Here is a 26,492-nt window from a genome sequence, read left to right on the forward strand (position 1 = left end):
CTGGCTTGAATCCTTCATCAAGGCATGGAACAACGTTGGCAGGCATCGGAACAGAAGGGGATAGAATCCTTGCAGGGAACAGGGTGTGAGGAAGGGTAGTCAAGGTAGTGTGGGAGTTGGTGGGTTTGAAATATATGTCTGTGGAAAGCTTGTCTCCCGAGATGGAGATCGAGAGATCCAGGAAAGTGAGAGTGTTGTTGGAGATGGACAAGGTGAGTTTGAGTTTGGGCTGGAAATTGGCTGTGGAGTGGATGAAATTGACAAGCTCATCGTGGTTGCATGAGGCAGCCCTAATGTAGTCATCGGTATAATGGATGAAGAGTTGAGGGGTCTTGTAGCATAGATTGCTCCACAAACCCCATAACAGGCAGACGTAGCTGGGAGCCATGCGTGTCCCCAATGGCTACTCCTTTGATTTGGAGAAAGTGAGACGAGTTAAAGGAGAATTGTTTAAAATTAGGACAAGTTCTGCCAGGTGGAGGAGGGTGAGTGGTCGGTATGGGGGATGGAGGTATAAAGGTATTATGCATTATGAAGATGAGGTGGTCCAGTTAGGGAAATCTGAAGATATTGAAGAGATGCAGGGCATGTGAGGTGTCACGGATGTAGGTGGGAAGGGATTGAACCTTGGCAGCGCCAACCTCATCACCTCTGTTCACCTCCCTTCCATGACCACCAACCTCTGCCTCCCATCACCACACAAACCCAATTATCCAGCTGGAATCATTGCTATCAAACTCCTTCATCCTTCACCTGAGAGCAATAGTTTCAGATCACACGAGCATGGAACGATCTCATTATTTTTCATGTCAAAAAGGGGCATTTTTAGATTCTCTTTTCCGCAAAGACTGTGGCATTGAGTGCTCAGTGCTCTTTGGGACCAAACACTTGTCAGTTGCCCTTGTCTTGGTCGCCCTGCACTGACGTTCGCCAGCCTGGGCGGTGTCGAGTCTCGGGAAACTACGTCACCGCCCAGCCGCTGCGCTGATTGGCCATTCTGCGGGCGGTTCGACCCCCCCCCGATTGGCGGATTGTTGCCGCTGAACTGTTGACCGGGTCACCAGCCTGGCTTCCTCTGGTTGGTCGAGGCGCCGGAGGCATCAGCAGGGTGGCCGTCATGCGAGCGCTGTTCCGCGCCGTCTTCTTGGTGTCGGTGGTCTGGTTTGGCTTCTGGGTGGTCGGTGCGTGGATAGGCAGCAAGCAGCATGTGTTCGACGGCCAGGAGCTGGCCAGGCTGGCACGGCAGTACGCAGGTAGGTGGCAGCGATGCGGAGAGCAGGCCGCAAACACCGGCTCGAGAACAGAACGGCCCCAATTCCTCCGCCAAGGGATGAGCGCACGTGGCTCGTCGAGGGATGCGTTTCGAGTCTGTAAGCCGACATTTATCGGATGATGGCCACAGAGATACAGCCAGAAAGAAAGCAACTTATCTAAAACGGTGGCCAAACAGAAAAAGTCTGCCGACTCCGTGATTGAAGTCAAAACTCAATGCTGGAGAAACTCGGCAGGTACAAACCGTGCACTTTATCTTTCTTTGGCTTGGCTTCGCGGACGAAGATTAATGGAGGGGGTAAAAAGTCCACGTCAGCTGCAGGCTCGTTTGTGGCTGACCAGTCCGATGCGGGACAGGCAGACACGGTTGCAGCGGCTGCAGGGGAAAATTGGTTGGTTGGGGTTGGGTGTTGGGTTTTTCCTCCTTTGCCTTTTGTCATTGAGGTGGGCTCTGCGGTCTTCTTCAAAGGAGGTTGCTGCCCGCCAAACTGTGAGGCGCCAAGATGCACGGTTTGAGGCGTTATCAGCCCACTGGCGGTGGTCAATGTGGCAGGCACCAAGAGATTTCTTTAGGCAGTCCTTGTATCTTTTCTTTGGTGCACCTCTGTCTCGGTGGCCAGTGGAGAGCTCGCCATATAACACGATCTTGGGAAGGCGATGGTCCTCCATTCTGGAGACGTGACCCACCCAGCGCAGTTGGATCTTGAGTAGCGTGGACTCGATGCTTTATAGTGTAAAGATAAATATGCGAACCAATGTTTCGGGCTTGATCCCTACAATCAAGAGATAAGTGCACTTTTTGATCTGACTTTCTACAGCTTTGAAAGGGTAAACTTCAAGACTGAATACAAGGTAAATTTGCTTCTCAGGTACACTGTCAGATAAGCAAAAATGATGAGGTGGTTTGCAAAATTAAGTGGGAGGCAACCAGAAGCTGGAATGAGTCACCCCTGAGAACCTAAATGTTTTCTGTCATTGAAGATGCTGTCTCGAGGATGCAGTCGGCATTTTAAAGGGTCCTGATCACCCTGGTCACAGTATCTTCTTACTGCTTCCTTCACTCGGAAGGTATAGCAGCATGAAGTTCAGGACCTCTGTATTGATGGACTGACAGGTTTCCCCCCCACCCCAACAGCCATTGAGGGTTTGGAACCTCATCAAACAACCCTCACTATGAATTACTACAGAATCACCTAAAGATCTGTTTGTACTATTGACTTTTCACTTTTTGTGGACTCTGCAACAATGAATTTATCTGTTCTTTTTGTCTCAAGGCACATATAGTAATTGTGCTATTGTGGATGTAACTTGGTGTAGCTGCAGCAAGTCACAATTTTGATACATATGCATACTATACTTCTACACATGACAATAAACTCTTGTTTCTGCACATTAATTTCTAAGAGTTGCAGGTAAAAATCTATCACCTTCTGCCTAAGGTGAGCTCTCTGTCCCTGATGACATTCAAATCATTGTTCAGTCTTGGTGCTTATTTCACCCAGTTCTTTAATCTGGTAAAGGAGGGACTAGAGAGCTGCTCTCTTTGCATGGATATCTTGTGGAATGCACTGCCCAGCAACCTGCTATACTGAAGTGTGTCAAGAATAGAATATTTGCTTGGCTAGCATTTAGCCGTGAATAAGCACATGCTCTCAGGCCTTGAAATTCCCATAACCCAGACTTGTGTGGCAGCTCCACAACTCTGGGGTTCCCCAACTGCTTTGTTTTCTTTCTACTTCCCAAAAAAATGCAGCTATTTCAAATTTAATTTTTTAAAATGATTTTCCAAACTTAAACAGTTATGAATATTATCAGTGTTAATGTGAGCAGTTTCAGAATTGACTGCAGTTTACAATTATCCATTTTATTCAGTTTTCTGCAGAGTTCAAGCTCTTTTCAACTCCCTCCCTCCCCAACCCCTACACTTAACTAACCACAGTTTCATAACATTCAGATCTTTCAAATTTTGGTGTGATATTGGTCAGTGGCAATAGGATTAAGAAAATTGATAGCCATGTGAAAGGAGAAGAGAAAGTGTTGTGCTGGGTGGGAGCCCATGTTAACATTAGAGGCCAAATGGCAGTCTCCTGTATCACAATATTACCGTGATTTTTTTAAAGTGTTGATGCAAGTCCCTTTCAATTGTTGATTGAGATTTGATTATTTTATTGTCATGTAATAAAACAGAAAATGTGATATTACACTGTTTTCTTTTGTCTACCATAAGGTAGACAAAGGATTACTATCAGCAGAAATTGCCCTGTGCCCCTTACACCTAGACAAAGTGAAGCAGAGCCCCCCCAACCCCCGAGTCACTGAATGTCCATGGCTTCTCAAATGCTCCTGTAGCCGCAGTCTTCAATCCAAGCCATCAGCAACCTGAGCACCAAATGTGCATCTCTGACACAATCAAAAAGACACTTTCACATTTCTGTTCTGATACCATGAACCCCTTCAGCCAGTCTGCAGCCTGGTATGATGCCTTCGACCACAGTCGCCAGCAGCTCACAGCCTACATGAATTCTTCAGTCTCAGAGCCCCTCACTGGTCTGCCGTTGTGGTCACCATCCTGTGGGTCATCTGCTCTGCTTCTCCTTCTCAAACGGTCGGTGGGGGGGGGGGGTCCTCGGTTTTCTGATGTCCTGGAGTCTGCAACTCCTTGTGGCCACTGCCAATCATCGGCACCACCACCTTGTGCCTGGACCCCTGTGGTCACTGGATTTTTAATCGGCCATTTAAAGCTTGTACCGAACCGACAGCAGTTGGACTGCCAGGTTGGACTCTGTGGGGGAGTGCTGAGACTTTGTTCTCTGCTCTATGATGACTGGTTTAATGGGATGTATGTCCTTTGTTGGCAAATGAGAGGACTGACCAACTTGCCAATATTTTCATAGATATCTTCAACTTCTCAGTCTGGCAGGGTGTGGTACCCACCTCTTTCAAATTGGCCTCCAGCTGGAACCCAAGAAGAATATGGTACTCTCATCCACCGTGATGAAATGTTTTGAGAGACTGGTGTTGAAGCCTATCAGCTCCTGACTGAGTAGTGGTATGGATCCATTACAATTTGCTTTCTTCATCTCACTTGCTTGACACAAAACCTGGAACACCTGAACAGGAAAGATGCATACACCAAGATGCTCTTCATCAATTGCAGTTTGGCATTCAACGCAATCAAACCCTCAAAACTGATCAGCAAACTGCAAGACCAGGGCCTCAGTTCCCCACTGTGTAATTGGATATACTTCCTCTGATCCCCATAGCCCTCTGTCTGCTGCCAAGCATGGGCACTACCATCTTGGGCACAGACCTTCGTGAATTCATGGATGTTAAATAAAAACATCACCTGCCCCTTTAGCAGATAAAAGCTATACAACATCATAGGCATCAGACATTGTGGAGGAGTGTTTTATCTCTACTCCTTGCTTTCCCAGATCCACACCAGCAACATACTCCTGGAGCACAGAAATGGGTGATTTGATCCTCTACATACAAGCTGCCTTTTTTTTTGCTCAACTTCACTCACTGTATTTGCCAACACAAGGTCTATATATTCTAGATTTGCCTTTTGAAGTGCCTGTTTAAATGTCAAATGAATAAGTGATTTTATCTGATTCTACCAGTTAAAATATCAACTGCTCTGTACTGCATTTTCTTTTGAAACAGTTCCTTTAAATTTCTTTCTTCCTGATATTCCCATCCTCTGTGGGCAGGGAGTGGTGGAAAGATGGAAAGAGATTCTATCTATACTTTCTGTTCCTTTTGTGTATACCCAAGGTCCCTTTGTTCATTAGCATTCCTTGTTTCCCTGTCACTGACTGTACTTGTCTGACCTTTGCTTCACTTTCCCAAAATGCATCACCTTGGACTTGTCACAATTAAGTTGCATCTGTTAATTCTCCCCACCCCAACTTTCTGATGTAAAACTATTGTCTGCGTATGTATTGTTTTCTATATGTGTGTTCCATCTGGTTGTATGTCTGCATGTTTTTGGCAACAAGGACTGAAGAATGCTGTTTTGTCAGGTTGTACTTGTACAATCAGATGACAATAAACTTGACTTGAAAAATGGCAAACAGTGTATCTAATCCTTGATCCCTGAATGAATCTCACGTCGATGAATGCATTTAGTGTGAACACTGCAGCAATTTGCTGCATTACATTTTGGATATCCATATAATGAACATCATTTGTTAACAGTATCAATGTATTGTTGGGGACATTTTGCAGAGTTGTATATGATAACTAGATGCAATAAATTCCTGTATTATGGGGTTTATTATACAATATCATAATTCATATTAATATAAAATGGTGCTGTGTTTCAGGACTCAACCACGAACAAGCATTCATAAAGATTGTGGTTGAATTAAGGAAAATGTATCCCGGTCACATACTTCCAGATGAAGACCTCCAATGGATTTTCGTGAATGCTGGTGGCTGGATGGGTTCCATGTGTCTTTTACATGCATCCTTAACTGAATATGTGCTGCTCTTTGGAACAGCCATGGACACTGGAGGCCACTCAGGTACAACAGTATTTTTAAACATTTTAAAGGTTTCCATGATGTAATTTCTACGAAAAGAAATTGAGAATTGGGTTTGCAGTTTGTGCTTCTCTTACAAAATCTTTTAATCATACAGAATTTACCTTTTTTTTTTAAAAAAAAAGTAAAACAAATTAATTGGCTTAGAATTTTTTTAAACTGTTGCAGTGCAAATAAATAATTGAAACAAGACTATTGTACTTGTAGTGGAGATGTAAAACATGAAAGTTTGCTGATGCTGTGATTGAAATAAAAACACAGAATGCTGGAAAAGACTCAGCAGATCAAACAGCATACTTCATATAGCAAAGATAAAGATGCATAACCAACAATTCGGGCCGGAGCCCTTCAAGGTATGAGCAAAATATAGGAAGGTGCTTGTCTAAAATGGTGGGGAGAGAGGCAGGGGGAGGAGCACAGGCCCTCTCGCATGATAAGAGAGGGAGGGTTCAAAAGAAAATGGGGAGGGAGAAGAGGTCTGAGTAGAGAGGGATGGGGGTCGAGAGCTGAGGAAAGGAGATAGGGAAGAGGAGAAGAATTGGGAGTGGTCTAGCAGAAACCTGAGCAATCTGTTAATGCCATCCAATTGGAGAGTGCCCAGTCCGAATATTGGGTGTTGCTCCTCCAATTTATGGGTGGTCTATGTTTTGCAGTGCAGATGGCAATGGACACATGGACACGTGTTGTTGCAGCAGTGGGGTCCAGATTGAAATGGTTGGCCATTCTGAGATCCCTGTCGTCAATGTAGACAGAGTGAAGGTGTTATCCCAGACACTCCAATGTGGAGCACCGGATGCAGTAGATGATTCATGCAGATTCACAAGTGAAGTCACTTGGAAGGACTTTTTGGGGCCCTGAATGGTGGTGAGGGTGCAAGTGTGGCACTTTCTGCAATCACTGTGGGGGCGGGGGGGGGGGGGGGGGGAGGGGAGTGCCAAGAGGGGAATTAGTATGAAGCGATGAGGGAGTCACAGAGGATGTGGTCCCTACTGAAGGTGGAGAGGGGAAGATGTATCTGGTAATGGGATCATGTTGTAGGTGACAGAAATTGCAGAGGAAAATATGTTGGATGCGAAGGCTGATGAGGTCAAGGAAAATGGAGATGTAAGTAAGGGTGGAGTTGATTGTGATCGAGGGGAAGCAATGTTATTTTGAAGGAAATGCAAGTGTTGTGACTAATTGCCCTAGCAATGTTCTGTCTCTTTTGATAACCTAGGATATATCCCATGAGGCCCTGAGGATCTCATTGCCAACTCTGTTAAAACCCTAACGCATTATTATTTTCTCCCTGCTTATTATCTTCTGTTACGAACTACGCACAATGAGCAGCATAGACAATGAACCAGATCGTGTTTAATTTTAAAACACTAATTTTATTTCTTACTCTTAAGCTATAGTCTTAACTCTTAAACTATCCTTAACGCTAAATCTATCCCCAACTATGCTTAAGAGTATGTGTGTGATATACCCAAACCATGACAGTCCAGGCTTTCATATTTAGTGTTGAAGTGTAGGGCTTTGAAATTTGATGCCCAGAATTAATGATGAACTGATGGGAAGACTGGAGTTGTGGCTGCTCACGAATTCTTGTTGCGTTGCCTTTGAAAAAATGTCCACCACCTGAGCTGTGGTCATAATACTCCTCGTCCTTTTGTAGGTAAAACTCGAACTGGTCGGCCTCAATGAAGCTTGGAAGACCCTGGCACTGGTCTCTCCAAGTGACTTTCACTGTTGGTCACAATCAAAATGAAGCACTTTGCATCCCAAAAGACCCTCCTGGCACAGGTCAATCCACTGAAAAGGCCCAGTCATTCACAGAGCATGCTTTGCCTTGTCCACTGACCTACACCCAGTTCATAGGCCTCAATACCTCTCCCATCCTTAAACCTGTCTAAATTATTCTTAAATATTAAAATTGAGGCCCATATTAACCACCTCTGGCAGCTCATTCCACACTCCCACCACTCTCTAGAATATCCCAATGTAAAGCTGCATATTCTATCTCTATGCGGCACTCAGGGTACCCACCTGAAAGAGCAGGAGACGCACCTTTTAACCCTCCTCCAGGAGGGATAATCGCCGAAGCACTGAAGTCCCCTGGGCAGCTGAATGCCTGAAAGCGGCTGCTAAGGGGCAGGCTGATGACATCGCAGTGACATTGTCAGCCCGAGATGCTTGGCATGAATTTGGAAACACCGTGTGCAAGCAGGGTATTGCCAAGGATTTGACGTATCTCGTTCTGAACACTGAGAAAGGCTGAAACCATCACCAGTATTTCTCTTGCCTGCTCCGGGTCCGCCATAATCCTGTGTTTTTTCTGCTTCTCCTTCGTCGTGCTTCAAATGACATCACGTCATTGGGTGGGAATGCAGCTACAGTGGACAGGAGCTGGAGTTCACTATCCCTTTCAGGTGGACAGTGCATCGCTTTCAGGTTGTGTCAATTTGTATATCCTTTCCTTTTTTTAAATAAATACCATCCCTCCCTACCTCATAACCCTCTTTTTTTTTCTTTCATCCAAGTGCCTTTCTAAGAGTCTCTTAAATCCCCCCATTGTTTCAGCTTCCATTGCCAGCAAGACATTCGAGGCACCCACAACTTTTTTTAAATAAAAAAAAAACTTACTCTGATGTTTTCCCTAAATTTCCCTTCCTTAACTTTGTACATGTGTCCTCTGGTATTTGCTGATCCTGCCCTCAGAAACAGGTGTTGGCTATCCACCTGATCTATGCCTCTCAATCTTATCGACCTCTATCAAGTCTCCTCTCATCCTTCTATGCTCCAAAGAGAAAAATCACAGTTTTGCTAAGCTTGCCTCATAAGACTTGTTTTCCAATCCAGACAACATCCAGATAAATATCCTCTGCACTTCCTCCATTGCTTTCACATCCTTCCAATAATGAGATGGCCAGAACTAATTGTAGATTTGTAGAAATGTAACATGACCTCTCAACTCCTAAATTCAAACCCCTGTTAATGAATCCCATAGACCTTCTTACCTATCCTATTAACCTGTGTGGTGACCTTGAGGGATGTATGGATTTGCAACTCAAGGGCTCTCTGTTCATCCACACTCTTAAATAACCAACCATTAGCCCTGTACTCAGCCTTCTGGTTTGCTCTTCCAAAATGCATCACTTCATCCAGATTGAAATCCATCTGCCAATTTTCTGCCCCACTCTGCATCCTGTCTATTTCCTCTTGTAACTTTTGACAACCTTCAGCTCCATCCACGACTCCTCCAACCTTTGTGTTATCCTCAAACTTACTGACCCATCCATCTGCCTCTTCATCCTTAGTCACTTATTAAAAAAAATCACAGAGCAGGGGTCCCAGAACAGATCCCTGCTACACTCCTCTAATTACAGAATACTTTCATTCCACGACTACTTTTTTTTTAACCTACAAGCCAATTTTTATCGATATAGCTAATTTTTCCACTGATCCTGTATTTTATGCCTTTCTGAATGAGTCTCTTGTGTGAGACCTAGTCAAAAGCCTTGCTAAAATTCATGTAGACCACATCTACTGCCCTTCCCTCATCAATTTCTTTTGTTACCTCCTCAAAAAAACTCACTTAGACTTGAGGCACGACCTTCCCTTCACAAAGCCATGTTGACTATTCTTGAGTAATCTGTACTTCTCCAAATGCTCAGATCCTATCCTTAAGAATCCTCTCCATTAGTTTACACACTACTGACATAAGACTCAGGGAACTATAATTCCCAGCATTCTCCCTGTCACTTTTTAAAATAAACAAGGGAACTACATTTGCCATTCTCTAATCCTCCAGCACCTCACCTGTGGCCAAAGAGGATTCAAAGATCATCGCTACTGCCCCAGTTTTCTTTCACTTCCCACAGCAGCATGGGGGGGGGGGGGGGGGGATCACTTCTGGCCCCAGGGGCTTATCAATCTTTATGTTTTTAAGAAGATCCAACACTTCCTCTCCACATTGTCCAGCACACAGGCCTGTTTAATTTTGACCATTTTGACCTCACTGTGATGAAGGTCCTTTTCTCCTCTGCCTCTAGGCACATTGCCTTCCTAATCCTTTAGCAGGCCCAACTTCATTCTCGACATCCTTCTGTTCTTCACATAACCATAGAACACTTTGGGGTTATCCTTAATTCATCATGCCAAGGCCTTTGCATGCCCCCTTCCAGCTCTCCACAGTGCTTCAGCTCCTTCCTGGTTACCATATACTTCTCGTGAGTCCTTCCTATTTCCTGCTTCCTATATCTAATGTATGCTTCCTTCTTCCTTCTTCCTTTTGACTTGTTTTGTCAGCCACAGTTCCCTTTTCCTTCCATCTTTTCCTTGTCCCACTGGGATAAACCTATCTTGAACCCTGCTCAAACTTCCTCCACACTACTTTTGTGCTTTCACCTTTAAACATCTGTTTCCAATTTATTCTCGCCAGTTCTTGCCTCATTCCTTCATAATTAGCCCTTCCCCAGTTAAGCACTTTCTCATTTTGACTGTTTATATCCTTTTCCAAGCTATGTTGAAGCTAAGGGAGTTATGGTCACCAAAATGCTCCCCCACTGAGAGGTCCACCACCTGACCAGGTTCATTCCCCAGAGCCAGATCTAGTATGGCCTCTCCTCTCATTGGCTGGTCCACATACTGTCAGGAATCCTTCTTGTACACCTGATAAATTCAGCCCCATCTATCCCTCTTGTAGTCAGTGGGTGCTAATCAATATTGGGGAAGTTGAAATCACCCATAACTACATCCCTGTATTTCTTGCATTCTAAAATCTTTCTGCTTATTTGCTCGTCAGTGTCCTGAGGACTATTTGAGGGGAGTATAGCACAGGGATAGCTCCCTTTCTAATTCTGACTTCCACCCATGCTGACTTGGTGGACACTCTTTCTGCAGTGCCCTTCCTTTCTATAGCTGTGATGCTGTCCTTGACCAGTAATGCTACACTCACTGCATGCCCCCATTTCCCATGCCCCCATTTCCCACCCCACCCCACCTCTCATACTATTTTGGTATATGCATCAGCCAATCTTGCCCTTCCTCCAGCCAGGTTTCAGTAATGGCCTCAACATTGTAGTTCACGTACTGATCCATGATCTAAGTTCATCCCCTTTATTCCTAATACTCTTAGCATTGAAATAGGCATATTTCAAACCCTTGAACTGGTTACCTTTATATTTTGTTCCCTGCCTGTCCTTCCTCACCAACTTGGAGCACATTGCATCATGCTTTTGCTGTTCTACCCTAATCTCTGCCCTCACATTCTGATTCCCACCACCTTCCCCCTCCAAACTATTTTAATCCCTCCCCATCAGCTCTAGCAGACCTGCCTGCTTGGATATTGGTCCACCTCTAGTTTGGGTGCAGCCAGTCCTTATTGTACAGGTCATACCTTCTCCAGACCAATGTCCTCTGGTTTGTATCTCACCTCAGTGGAAAAGCCTATCTACATTTACTCTGTCTATCTCCTCATAATTTTAAATGCCTCTGTCAAATCTCCCCTCATTCTTCTATGCGCCAGGGAATGAAGTCCTAACCTGTTTAAAACTTTCCCTGTAACTCAGTTCCTGAAGTCCAGCAACATCCTAGTAAATCTTCTTTGCCCTTGTTCTACCTTATTAATATCTTTCCTGTAATTTGGTGACAAAAACTGCACATAATATTTCAAATTTGGCTTCACCAATGCCTTGTACCACTGTATCATAACATCTCAACTCCTATACTCAATACTTTTGATTTCTGAAGATCAATATACCAAAAGCTCTTTACAACCCTTTCCACCTCAGAGAATTATGTATTTGTATTCCCTTGAACATTTATAATTTATTTAATTTGGCCATACAGCACCTTAACTGCTCCTTCTGGCCCATGATCCTGGTACATTTTGAAGGGTGGGAGTAAACTGGAGCACCCGGAGGAAACCCATGCAGACACGGAGAATGTTCAAACTCCCTGCAGACATTGCTGGATTCAAACCTGGGTCACTGACACTGTAGTAGCATTGTGCTAACCATTACCACCCATAATGTAATCTTCCAAATCAATGTTTACCATGTGGCTTTGTCTAGTACTGAAGTTTTACTTACAAAAGTCACAAATGACATTCTCTGCAGCTTTGACTATTGTAAGGTAATTATCCCTATTTCTATGAACCATCAACTTGCGCTGAACTCTATTCTTGTTAATCAATTCTTGGCTAGTGAATGACATGCTTTATTTTTTCCATTGGAATGCCTAATGATCTAGCATTAGACCTCTATATCATATCTACCTGTTAACACTCTGCTACATTCACATCAGGACTGAATTCTATGTTAATGAGACATGACTCTCATTGTCTGCTGCCTGCAAGTTGCTTCCTTGGTCTTGACATTTGAAATAAATTTCCTACACACTACACAATGTGATAATGACTGAAGCTATTGTCAATGTTTTTGCTACAAACTGCTTCTGAGACAAATTCAATTTTGTGAAGTTGACTGAAGCTTTGACAGATAGTTTGTAGTCTTAGTGATAGGCCTGACACAACTGAGGTTTTAATCACATTGTGGAATGATTAGATGACAGCAGTTTACATCAGAGCAGTGATTTTTCAAACTTTTCCTTTCCACTCACAGACCACCTTAAGTAATCTTTTACTAATCAGAGCATCTAGGGCATTGGGATTACTTAAGATGGTCTGTAAGGGGGGGGGGGGGAAGATTGAAAAAACTGTATTAGGACATAGACCATTACAGCCAGTAGAGGCCCTTCAGCCCATGATGTTGTGCCGACCTACACAAACCCACTCAATAAACTAAAACTTCTCGACTTCACACTCATAGCACTTTTTTTCTTACATGTATGTGCCTATCTTTTTCAAATATCCTTATTGTAAATGCCTCCACTCCTGGCAATTCATTCCAGGCATCCACTATTTAAAAAAAAACCACCCCTTGCTTTTTGCTTGAACTTTCTTCCCCTTGCCTTGTACAGATGTCCTCTGGTATTTGTCACTGTTAACCTCCTCGTAAATGATGATGGCTGTACACCCAATCTCTGCCTCTCATGATTGTTGTAGCCCCTCCATTACCTTGTAGACTATTGAGACCCACTCATTCTTTGCTCTAAATAGAAAAGCCCTAGCTCTATTAACCTTGCCTCATAAAATGCATTCTCTAATCCAGGAAACATCCTGGTAAATCCCCTTTGTGGCCTCTCCATATCCATCCTTTAATGAGGTGACCTGAACTGAACACATAGTATGTTGGCCTTCATAAATCAGAGTATTGAATACAGGAGTTGGGATGTCATGTTGAAGTTGTACAAGGCATTAGTGAGGTGAAATTTGGAATATTTTGCATGTAGTTTTGGCTGCTGAATTATAAGGATAGAAACAGAATAGAGAGTACAGAGGAGATTTTCAAGAATGTTGCCTGGGTTTCAGGGTTTGAGTTACAGGGAAAGGTTGAGCAGGCTGGAACTTTATTTCCCGGAGTGTAGAAGATTGAGGGGTGATTTGATGGAGGTATTCAAAATTATGAGGGGATAGATAAAGTCAATATGGACAGACTTCTTCAATTGAGAGTGGAGGAGATTCAAACAAGAGGACGTGGATTGAGATTGAAGGGGAAAAGTTTAGGGGAAACATGAGGGGGAATTTCTTCACTCAGAGGGTGATGGGAGTGTGGAATGAGCTTCCGGCCAAAGTGGTAGATGAGGGCTCTATTTTAATATTTAAGGAAAAGTTGGATAGGTATATGAACAAGAGAGGTGTGGAGGGTTATGGGCCATGTGCAGGTCAATGGGACTAGATGGGACGTGTTTGGCATGGACTAGAAGGGCCAAAATGGACTGTTTCTATGCTGTAATTGTTAGATGGTATTAATTTACAACCCCTACCATTGCCACCTCCAGGCACATGTTTCCTCCTCTATCATTAAGTGGGTGTGCCTTCATTCTAGTGATTCTTTCATTCATACTGTTTGCATTTGCATCAAATGCCTTGGCTTCATCCAACTTGCTAAGGCCTCTCCTGGCCCCCTCCAGCTCTCCCAAGTCTTTTCAATACTACCATGAACGGTGTCCTCCATAATGTTTAGGACAAAGCCACTTTTTTTTCCCCTTTATTTGCCCCTGTGCTCCACAGTTTTTAATTTGTAATCAAACAATTCACATGAAATTGAAGTGCACATTCAGATTTTATTCAAGGTTATTTGTATACATTTAGGTTTGACCAGGTAGGAATTACAGCACATAGTCCCCTCATTTCAGAGCACCATAATGTGTGGGATATTTGGCTTCATAGGTGTGTAATAAGAGAGCTAGGCTTGCTTTTTAAGCTTTTTATCGCCTCTGGTGACGTGAGGACCAGAGTTGTGCCAATGGAAGTCAAAGAAGCCATTGAGGTTGATAAACAAGAATAAAACGGAAAGAGATATCGCCCAAACTTTAGGATTACCAAAATCAACAGTTTGGTACATTATTAAGAAGAAAGAGAGCATACTGGTGAGCTCTATAATTGCAAATGGACTGGTATTCCAAGGAAAACTTTCATTGCTGATGACAGAAAAATTCTCATTGTGAAAAAAAATACCCAAGCGTATGTCAGACGGATCAGAAACACTCTTCAGGAGGCAGATGTGGGTGTGACTACTGTCTGCAGAAGACTTCATGAAAATATATAGAGGCTTCACTGCAAGATGCAAACCACTGGTTAGCCACAGAAAGAGCGGCCAGATTACAATTTGCCAAGAGACTGCAGAATTCTGGAAAAAAAAAAAGTCTTGTGGACAGATGAGACCAAGATGAACCTGAATCAGTGATGGCAAGAGCAAAGTGTGTAGGTGTAAAAGAACTGCCCCAAATCCAAAGCATACCACCTTTGCTGTGGTATGTATCTTGGAGTGGACCCTCTGTATTCCTGCACGAGCTGAAGGTAATGAGTGGCAGCACCAGTTTCCTAACACTGTCTGTAGGGAACTGCAATTCATTTCAACTCCTACAGGTACAGTTGTCAGGGAGATGGCAAATCTCCCAGAATTCACAAAATGAACATTCTAAGAAATCTGCTGCCATTTTGATTATTCTGCTTTGTCACTGATACAAGGTCTCAAAGAATGAATGATAAAATCTCATCAGAACCTTGCCTTAATCTTTGCCTCTTGGGCCAAAAACTCAACCTTCCACTCTAAATCTGGCCTGTTTCCATGATGGCTGCTTGGCTTGTACCTTTCACCATGTTAAACTGTCCCACTCTCCCTCACTCTTAACACAAACTCCTATTTGCTGGAAAGTAAACTTACCAGCTTGGCACTTGCCTTTATTAAACTGACCCACTCTGGCTCCAATTCCTGATCATGATCAACTTGTTACCAAAATGTAACAGTGGTAATGCTTCATACATCAAAATACAAATTTATTGTCAGATTACATAAATTACATCACATTCAACCCTGAGATTCGTTTTCCTGTGGGCCAGGCAGAATTTCTAAATTACAGGTAACGGCAAAATGTATTCAAGAAGAGAGAAATGTACTCAAGAAAAAATATGTGCATATAAACTGTGAATACAGAAATATAAATTTGCAGTAATAAATAATGAGCAAATTAAATCATTAATTGAGGCTCTAAGACTGTGTTCAGGAGTCTGATGGTTGAAATATGGAAACTATTCATGAACCTGGATGCACAAGTCTTGTGGCACCTATACCTCCTTCCTGAGGGCAGCAGTAAAAAAAGTGCATTGTACCTTCTGCTAATGGCAGCGTTACCAAAATGAGAGACATCCACACAGCGCAAGGTGAACTGGTAACTGAAATTTATTTTTTGAACTCCTTGCACTCCTCAAGGAGACTGCCCACTTCCTGTGAGGGTCGCGCTGGCCTTAGGATGCGATGTCAGCGCGCCACAGCGTCACTTCCTGTCCAGTGACGCACAACACAGAAGCGGCGCTGCGTACAGGCAACGAGTGCTGCCAACTGCAGGCTTCTCAGAAGGCAAGGGGGGGGCCCATGCCTCCTTGTGTTGGACAACTGGGGCAGCAATTCAGCCTGTACAACCATGCAATTACTTGGCCCACTACACCACCCTCCTAGAATCGCTGCCACCCTTTAAGCAAGGTACTGTATTGTCTTTGGGCAGGGGGTCTCTGTGCTTGACCTCTGGATCCGGGGCAGACTGATTTGAGTCTAGAGGCACTGCCTTGAGGTTAACCTGTCCAGTCACCCACCAATGTCCAAGGTGAAAACGACATGGTTGTGCTGAAACACCTTGAATGGACCATTGTAGGGGTGTCCCTTGCTGTCCCCTCTACACAAAAACTTGGTGTACTGCAGGTTTGATGGGACATGGCAAGGTGGAGATGAGCGTTGGGAAGCCAGTAGAGGTTTCTGTCTACCTGTTCCCTCAGTTGCTGGAGGACATCGAGAGCACTGGGTTGTGGGCCAGGGTGGTTGAAGTGAATGTCCCCTGGGATGGTAAGTAGGGAGCCGTACACCATTTTGGTTGACAATGCTGGTAGGTCTTTTGGTGTTGTGTGAATTCCTAAAAGCACCCATGGGAGTTCATCCATCCAATTGGGGCCCTGTAGTCAAGCTTTCAGGTGGTGGTGGAAATGTTTAAGTCTGTTTGCCTGAGGATGGTAGGCCATGGTGTGGTGCAACTGGCTGCCGCACAACTTGACTAGATTGGCCCAGAGAGAGGACGTGAACTGGGCCCCTCGGTCTGAGCTGATGTGTGTCTGCACTCCAAAGCGTGTGACCCAAATGGACAAGAAAGCTCTTGCATGTGAGCAGGAGTATCATTTCTAGCCAGCAGGTAAAACTGTCGATTACTGTGAATAAATACAGAATACATTGGCTCACAGAGCGGACAACAATGTCAATGTGGTCAAAACGGTGCTGTGCCGATTCAAAGCTCTGTTGTGTCTGTGCACTTTGGTGTGTTGGCAGTCCAAACATGTCTTCGCAGCGCAGGCCGTGCCACATGAACTTGTCAGACAGCAGGCAGATTGTGGACCTTGTAGAAGGATGTGACAGCCCATGTATTTGGTTGAACACCTGCCATCACCAGGTCGCGAGTAGGATGGATCTGGGGAAGCCTGTGGGCATGTCGCACAGTAAAGTTGGGCTCCCTTGGTGAAGGACAAATTGCTGACCTTCAGGCTGGTGATGACAGTCCGGATGGCCTGGACTTCCACATCCTCTGCTTGGTTTTTGGCAAACTGAACAACGTCGATTCCTTCTGAGGTAGCGGCGCTGTCTAGACTGGCCATCGCATTAGGATTTGCCTGTGAGGTGGCGAATGTCCTTTGTATACAGAAATGTAGGAGAAGTGTGGTTGTTGCCTTGCCAACCACTGGTCCAAAATCTTGCTGAGTGGATGGGTGAGTGGTTTGTGGTCTGTGTAGGTGACGCTCCTGTTTGGCTCCAAATCATGGGTCCTCTATCGGCATCACCTACGGCTCCTAAAACGCTTCCATCAGCGGTGTCTCCGCTCCATCCTCAACATTCATTGGAGTGACTTCATCACCAACATTGAAGTACTCGAGCTGGCAGAGTCTGCAAGCATTGAATCCACGCTGCTGAAGACCTAACTGCGCTGGGTGGGTCACATCTCCAGAATGGAGGACCATCGCCTTCCCAAGATCGTGTTATATGGCGAGCTCTCCACTGGCCACCGAGACAGAGGTGCACCAAAGAAGAGGTACAAGAACTGCCTAAAGAAATCTCTTGGTGCCTGCCACATTGACCGCCGCCAGTGGGCTGATTATCGCCTCCAACCGTGCATCTTGGCACCTCACAGTTCGGCGGGCAGCAACCTCCTTTGAAGAAGACCGCAGAGCCCATCTCACTGACAAAAGACAAAGGAGGAAAAACCCAACACCCAACCCCAACCAACAAATTTTCCGCTGCAACCGTGCCTGCCTGTCCTGCATCGGACTGTCATTCACCAACGAGCCTGCAGCAGACGTGGACATACCCCTCCATAAATCTTCGTCCGCGAAGCCAAGCCAAAGAAAAGATGACGAATACCCTTCCTTCTAACGTACCAGAAATGTCATATTGCCAGTTACAGGGCCAACAATTCGCGGTCAAATGCCTGTACTTGAGTTCTGGTGTCCGGGGCTGTTTGCTCTTAAATAACAAACTCAATTAGAGACTCTTAAGAACTTGTACTTTGCATTTTTTTTTTGTATTGCACAGTAAGTTTGTTTTCATTTTTCTTTGTTTACATTTGTCTTTTGAATATGTATCTTGAGGACATTTGTTTCTACTGCTAAGTAGAAATTCTGCCTGGCCTGGCAGGGAGCAAAGTCTCTGGGTTGTATGTGATGTCATGTATGTGCTTTGATAATAAATCAGAATTTTGAATCTGTGCCACAATGTGGCTTCAGGCATATGTAGATTACTCTTATGGCGCATATCTATGCAATTCTAACAAGTCACCCCCCCCCCCCCCCCCCCAAAGTTCACTATTTTCACATGGGTTCAGGCTCTCCTCCAGCTCACAAATTATTTGGACGTAGAAATGTATAATTTCTTTTGCACAGCCTTTCTGAGAACCTTCAGTGAAGAACTACTTTAGTTTATCTAAAATAGCATCTTGCAACCATCTCCTTCGATAGGTGCAGTAGTGAATTGCACTCTATAAATTTATGAATATGTTTTTAATAACAACTTAATTGGGTTGGTCACTAATTACTTTAATAAATCTATGCAGGCTGCAGGCTTCTTGTATTCAGCCCACATTTTGTCAATGATAATTCTATCTGATCATCTAGAACAATCCTCATTGCTAAGGTTAAACTGGTCTGTGATTACTGGGTTGATCACTTGTAATATTTCAGTCTTGTACCATTTGTGAAACTATCCTGAAACTATCCATATTTGAAAAGTTATGGCAGATCTTCTGCAATTTCCTCCTTTTACTTCACTCAGTCACAAGGATCATATTTCTTCACTTACCAGCTGAAGTTTCTAGAATCTCTATCAATTGTTATTCCATTGAGAATTACAAATGTAATTTTGTTTACCGAGATTCCAGCATCCATATCTTCCTTGGTAAAGGATGTTGAAAAGACTCAGAGAGCATCTTAGCTAAGCTCTCTTCTTCCATAAAGTCAGTTTCCACTGGTATCATCTTTTTGTCCACACAATGCTTTTGTTTCCTTTAATACTTTTACTGCTGATTATTTCTTGAACTTCCTTTGCCCCACTTTTTTTCTTTCCTTTCTGAACATCCTGTAGTCATTTCTTGTTTTAACAATCCAGAATCTGCTACATACTCTTATTACTGCTATATTCCACTTTCTAACTGTAGTTGTACAGGGAGCTCTGGCTTTACTTTTCCTTTTCTTTTGTGAATATTGTTGATGCTGCCATTGTGGTTTTCCCTGTCAAGTTTTGATTCCATTTTTTCTGAGCTAGATCCGTATAATTTCAGAAATTGGCCCTTCAGTTGAGCTTTCATTTTACAGTGGAATGTTTTGTATCTTCATTGCTAATCTTGACATTTTTCCCTCATACTCCATTTCCCAGAAGTCCAGCAATAGCTCCTTCCAAAATCTATTAATCATGAGTTTTCATGAACACTTACATTTTCTCATGAGTGAAACATGAAAGCATGTAAGATGCTGGTTGAAGTAAAAGCACAATACTACAGACATTTAGCAGGTCAAACAGTTCACTTTATGTAGCATTTCATGCTTGAGCCCTTCGTCAAGGGATGAAAGGTTGTCATAGCTTTGAAAGTATGAAAGTTTTCATGCCTTGATGAAGGACTCAAGCATGAAATGTTGGTTATGTATCTTTGCTACACAAAGTACACTATTTGACCTGCTGAGTTTCTCTAGCATTGTTTTTATATTTTTCCAATTATTGTCAATCTATAGCTTTTGGACATCTTTGCAATTTCCCTGCAAATTTTGCTTTTAATTTCTACTTGTAGGTAAACAGTAGAATAATTGCAAGAGTGAAATTGCACTTTCAAATGCTGTTCAACAAATCAATATCCTCTAGACTTTGTTTATATGAGCCCCTCCTCCATATACATCTCCATAACACCCCAAGGTTCATCTTCCCCTCCCTTCCTGTAGTAGCCACCTATTAATGCATTTATAGTGGCTCACCCACACGGCAAGTGAACCAGCTCTAGCAGTCAAGGGCAAGTCCTCAGCTAGAGGCATTCACAGCGATTCTCGGTGAAGGGCAAAGCCTTGGCCTGGAAGCTGATGTCACTTCCATCCTGCAGGGCACAAGGGTTGCTGGGACAAGGGCAGGCTTCAGAAGCATGTGATTTTGAATTAGTAAAGCGGTCAAACTGAAACTCTGCTCGACTCAGCACGTTTCTTTCACTTGCAGTGGCTCGGCAGGCACATTGGTGACCCCGAAGGTCCAGAGGCATTTGGACCTGCCACAATTGGCATGGACATTGTGAACAACTCAGCTCTTCAGAATGCAGTTACACTTAAACTGCCAGCTTTCTGGGCCACTCAGCCCTTGTCTGGTTTTAACAAGCAGAGGCCCAGTTCTGGATCAGCAATATCATCTACAATGAGACTAGATACTTCTCACCGGTAACTCACCACTTTGACCATCTCCATGTGGACATTGTGGGACCAATTCCAGTTTTGCGAGGCTACTGCTATCTCTTCATGGTGATCAATAGGTGTATGAGATGGCCTAAGGCTATGACAGATGCTTCTATGGACTCTTGTGTGTGAGCATTCCTTAATTCCTGGGTGGCTGGCTTTTCCCACCAGTTTACGTCACTTCTGACAGAGGACCTCAATTTACATCTTCGTTATGGACGGCCTTATCTCAGTTGCTCAGCTCTAGGCTTCATCATACAAGCACCTATCACCGGCAGTCCAATAGGATGGTTGAATGATTCCATCGTCACCTTAAATCAGCCTTAATAGCCTGTTTGGATGGTCCCAACTGGGCAGACAAATTACCATGGGTGTTCCTCGGCATTAAACCACTCCAAAAAAGAATCTTCATGTTTCATCTGTGGAGCTTGTATATGGCGCACTTTTGGTGGTCCAAGGGGAATTTGTCCACATGGATCCAGTAAAGATGAAGATCCCAAAGAGCTGCTGAAGAGACTCCGGGATATCAAAGGCAAACTACCCCCCTGTACCACCATCATCACATGGCAAACATGTGTCTTTTGTACCACATGAACTGAAGGACTATGAATACATCTTCGTATGTAGAGAAACTCATGAACAGCCCTTGAGGGGCCATACAAGGGACCATACAGATGAATGAGGTCAACCTGCATCTTGGACATTGCTGGGCAGCCTCTCTCATTCACAATTGACAGGCTCAAGTCTGCCCCAATTCAACAGCCAGCAGTCTGACGCAGGGTTGACCTCTCAAACATTCACCAGGTGATAGTGCCAGATCTTGGGGGGGGGGGGGAGGGCCGGAAACAAACAGCGGTGCTATAGATAGACAACAACTTCCAGAAGTCTAGGGAACCGGCACGGGACGTCATAATGTCATGAACCATGGTTCATTGTTTTAAAAGAATACGTGGATGGGAGTTCTGATTTACCTGCAACTGTGTGTATCATTATTTTGCATTCATCAGCCACCACTGCGTTTTCAGTGGCTACACTGTTATAAAAATAACCAATATGTCAACTGTGCAAAGATTATCAGTTATCCAATTAAAAGAACCAGTAAATTGTGGCTAATTATTTTGTATTAATTAAGAAATAAAAAGTTCAGTGGTTACTACATGAACAGCTCTTCTTTTGTTCTTCTGAACAATGAAAAACATATCAGCACTAACGTGGACTACATGAAGTGTGATGTAATGGAATAACTTTGTTAAGAATTGTGTGTGAGCTTTACATCTTCTTTATCAGATTCTCACCAACAGCTGCAGATTAGTTTTTGAGCTGGCATCAAGCGTTCCACTCATCACAACTTTGTGCTCCGCCGACATACTTCCCCTCATGGTGAATGCTCGGTCCCGCACTCTTGCATGCGCACAAACAGAAACATGGCCGTGCCCTCTGAAATGAAAAGGCAAGTGCCTTTTCTGCCCCTTAATTTGTGCTCTATTTGGGGGGTGTAGGGTCTGCATTCCGCCCCCCCCCCCCAAATGGTGGACAAATTAATGTTTGGCTTGAGGTGGCACTGGACAGAGGGCTCAAAAAACCAAACCCTTGGGCCTAAAACCAGACATCTGGCATATGGGGAGTCTTTAGTTGGGGGGGGAGGGGTTGATTTTCCTGAAATTTTGCACATATTAAAAACACAAGTACCAAATTCTAATAAAAAGTATTTTTATTAATCATTGATACAAAATTAGCACACAGCTGCAAGGCACATGGATGTCTACACCACTAGAGCGAGTTCTCAGTAAGGTACCCAGACCAGAAAAATCTACATCAGGCAGGGCCAGTGCCAGAATATTTTGCACCCTAGGCAAAACCTTTTGTTTTACACACCTTTAAATCTATATTCCTTTTAAAGTTATTTGGCAGTGTAGCCGACCCATCATGTTAGGACAATAGTTTGCTCACAGTCAGAAAAAGAAACAAACAAAAAACAGTCAAACTGCTCATTAAGTATTTTTATAATCAGTTCTCCTTCTCTGAGAGCCACACTGGTCAGGGTCTGTTTGGCAGCTATGTGGTAGCTATTCTTGACCAGGAAATGGCAGGCCGAGTAATCTACTTTCTGTAGCAGCCCCAGGGGCTGGCAGGTATGAAGCACTCAAAGCCCTGTTGGTTGGCACATTCGGCCTCTCATGCCGCGAAGGGGCCGTGCAGTTGATACATATAGATGGCCTGGGTGACTGCATGCCATTAGCCCTGACGAGTGACATTGCTGGCACTAGGAAACCGCCATATGCTGTGTCTACTCTTCGAACAGATCTTTTTGGAGCATATGCCAGAGGACATTCACCTCCTACTAGTAAATGAGAACTTCTCAGACTTGCGAAAGGTGGCTGTTTGCATTGGATATTCTGTGGTGCGTCAAACAAAAAGGCAGGGCCAGCATTGGGATTAGTGCTGTGTCATGGCAGAAGACCCAGCCACACCGCATACAAGCGGCAAAACCTGCAACACCCATGCCGAGATACGACATTATTGCTGAGTCTTGGTTTTTTTAATGAACAAATGTGGGGATCCGGGGCCTGCCAATGCCAACCGCCATGCTCATTCCAGGGAAACAAAAGGGCCAGCCATCGCTGATGGCTATGGCAGCTGGCCACTGTGATAGACTCCTCTATGTCTGAGACAGATACTCTGGGTCCAGATTCTTAGTAGATTAGGTACGGGAGTGGAAATCAGCATCCTACCTCCCCCTGCCTCACACCCCCCCCCCCCAACTCTTGAGCCACTATACCCGAACTAGAAGGGTTGAACCAGAGCTCACAAAAGCGAACAGCAGCACCATCTGCACATACTACATGCAAACTATTCCTTGCAATTTGGTTCCAGCCACTTCACATGGATCTTTACATTGGCCGCACTATCACAACCATTGCTGAGTGCAGACTTCCTCTGTGCACATAAGATCTAAGGGACGATGGCTGGTTGACACAATGACATTCCAGACCACCTCCTGCGGTGAGGCCAAACTGCTGGCTCTGTTCCTGGACTATATCACTTATTCTGAAAACGAGTTCACCAGGGTGTTGTCAAAGTTTACATCCATCATCGTGCCGCTGTTCTCCACAGCAGCCCCCAAACTTGGCGTGATGCACCACATTCCCACAAAGGGACATCCTCTGCGTGCCCGTGCCTACAGGCTACCATCAGGCAAGCTCCGACTCATGAGAGAAGAGTTTAACAGAATGGAGGAGGTGGTGATCGTGTGGCGTGCGGACAGCTCATGGGCCTCCCCACTCCATATGGTGCCCAAGTCCATGGGAGGATGGAGGCAGTGTGGTGACTACAGGAGACTGAATGATACAGCCACCTCTGATGGATATGCAGTCCCACATGGCAAACGTGCACCAATCATGCATCTTTTCAAAGATTGACCTGGTTTGAGGGTATCATCAAGTCTCTGCCACTCGGTTGATATTCCAAAGACTGCCATCTTTACCCCATTTGGCCTGTTCAAATTCCTTAGGATGTCATTCGGCTTGAAAAATGTGGTGCAGACCTTCCATCGCCTCATGGTCGCAGAAAGGTGGGATCTGGAGTTTCTGTTCATTTACCTAGATGGTGTCCTGGTAGGCAGCTACTCCTGCCAGGAATATCTGGCACATCTGTGCCTGCTCTTCTGCTGCCTCAGTAAGTACGGCCTGGCGATCAACCTTGCCAAGTGCCAGTTCAGCCAACCCACCATTAACTTCTTTGGAAACCAGATCAACCATCAGGAAGCTGTTCCTCTTCTGGGAAAAGTGGAAGCTATTTGTCAATTCACCAAGCCCAACAAAGTCAAAGGCCTGCAGGAATTTGTTGGGATGGATAACTTTTTTGGACCACCCTGGGTAGATTTCCCTTTGGCCCCCTCTGTAGATGCCTCCAAAGCGGCAGTTGGTGGCATGCTTGAACACCTTATTAAAGGCCAGTGGAAGCAGCTTGCTTTCTTCAGCCGCACCTGCGACACCACCCCATCCCCCTTCAAGAGATCAAGTCCAGTGTGTTCAACAGAGTGCTGCTGGCCATGTACCTGGCCATCTGACACTTCAGGTATTTTCTAGGAAGGGAGGGAGTTCACGATCTTCACAGATCACAAGCCCCTCAACTTTGCATTTGCCAAAGTATCTGACCTGTGGTCAGCCTGCCAGCAATGTCACCTGTCGTAAGTATTATGAGCCCAGAGAACCCCAAAACCCAGCAGCAATAGATATTCACCAACAAATGGTTACATAAACAAAAGTTGCTTTTAATTATCTTTAAACATAAAAAGAGGATCAAACTTTAACTTAACCCCCTTCTAATTCTAAGTGCACGTGTAAGTAAGTTTAGAAAAGTTATTTGATTCACAGTCCAATTTCACTTCTCACTCCTCCAAATTCACCGAGCACAAAATTTAACATTTATGAATTTCACCAGGCTTTGGTGCTTGAAAGGCAAATGATTACTGCTCAAGTAGGTTCTTGTTAGTCTTCAGAGAGAGATTTGTTTCTCGTTGGACACCCACAACTGATTCCTTCCGATCAGCCTCTTCAGTGTCTTGCCAAAGAAACTTGCCCCATTAGGGTTTTCCAGATGATAATCTTTCTTTCAGGCCATCAGTTCCATTTTGTTTCTCTTATTTCAAGTGAAGCATTATACAGCCATCCATTTCCTCTTCTATGGACCAAAAGGGCTTTGAGCAGGCTGAACTAAGAACTCACAACTTGCCTTTAAATTGGGGTTTTTCCACAAGCTTGCCAGCTTGTCCTGTTGCAGTCCCAGCTGCTGCTGCTGAACTGTGTGTGTGTGTCTCTCTCTCTCTCTTTCTCTCTCTCTCTCTCTCTCTCTCTCTCTCTATTCATCTGTTGCTTTCCAAAACAATAATCCATTACTCCACAGCACGTCCAATTAATACCTACTTGTGAAGTCCGTATAGGCATTCTTCAAAGTTTTTGGAAAGGCACTCTGAGCCTGGACTGTCTGGCTTGAGCCAAGCTCTTGCATTTTAAATGAGATCTGTGATGAATTGTTTGTATTGGTTTGTGGCCTACACTTTAAAAAAAAACCTGCTACAATTTATCTCCTTGAAAACATATCGATATACAATATAAAATATAACCTAATCTGTCATAGTATCCAAATTCACCTTCAATATCAAGCTTATCTCTGGGAAGAACAATGTGGTGGCTGACACGTTGTCATGGACATCCATCCAGTCGGTGCACGGTCTGTCTCCAGGGGTGGATTATGCAGCATTAGCAGAGGTGCAACAGGTGGACATACTGAACTGCAGCCACTGGATTCTACCTCAAGGACTCACCCATTTGGCCCAGTGGTAGCAAGCTCCTTTGCGACGTGTCCATTGGGGATCCTTGGCCCATTGTCCCGACCGCTTGGAGGTGCTGAGTTTTTGATGTCTTACCGTATAGCCTACCCTTCCATCTGGGCGACCGTCCGGCTGATCGCAGATCGGTTCATGTGGCACGGTCTATGCTGACTGGTGCTGTGTCTAACCATGACTCATTTAAAAAAAAAATCTAGTCTTTCCCCTACTTTTTACATTTTTAAAATTTACATCATGGTAGAATCCAATTCTGGCCATTTAAATCTGTGCCACTCAACTACACCCAAAATAACCTACAACCCTGTACATTTTGAAGTTTGGGAGGATACTGGAGCATCCGGAGGAAACTCACGCAAACACAGAATGTGGTTGTTGGTGCTGTAATAGTGTTGTGCTAACCATTATCCTATATGACTTTAGGTGAGGCCTGCTCAGTGCATTGTCCTTTCTCAAAGTTTACACAAACGTTTTTGTAAGATTATCTGGAATGTCATCTGTTTGAATACTGATGAAAATGTCTTTATATTTACTTGGGTGAACTGCAATAGAATCAGACCCAAGTCTCCTGAAAGTTTACTTCCACTTTAAGAAAAAAACACTCGTATTTTAACGATGGATCTAAAATAAATGCAGAAAGTCTTGAAATAATTAGCTGATCTATGTAGAAAGTTTACGATGATACTTTTCCAGTGAAAAGAAAACTACCCTAAACCCAAGGAAGTATTTTAATGAAGTTGTGGTATTTTATTTGAAAATGCAAGTT

At 44.2% G+C, this 26,492-nt stretch overlaps 1 protein-coding gene across 1 annotated transcript in view; it reads left to right on the plus strand.

Moving 5' to 3' along the window:
• The first annotated feature begins 1,003 nt into the window (after positions 1 to 1,003).
• Positions 1,004 to 26,492, plus strand: part of sigmar1 (sigma non-opioid intracellular receptor 1) — a 31,692-nt gene continuing 6,203 nt past the window's right edge. The window contains exons 1-2 of the mRNA XM_069924095.1: positions 1,004 to 1,253; positions 5,601 to 5,801. Of these exons, the coding sequence (XP_069780196.1) occupies positions 1,118 to 1,253; positions 5,601 to 5,801 (337 nt within the window). The 5' untranslated portion in view covers positions 1,004 to 1,117. The remainder of the gene's footprint in view (positions 1,254 to 5,600; positions 5,802 to 26,492) is intronic.

Source organism: Narcine bancroftii, chromosome 3 (genome assembly GCF_036971445.1).
Source record: "Narcine bancroftii isolate sNarBan1 chromosome 3, sNarBan1.hap1, whole genome shotgun sequence".
Taxonomy (NCBI): domain Eukaryota; kingdom Metazoa; phylum Chordata; class Chondrichthyes; order Torpediniformes; family Narcinidae; genus Narcine; species Narcine bancroftii.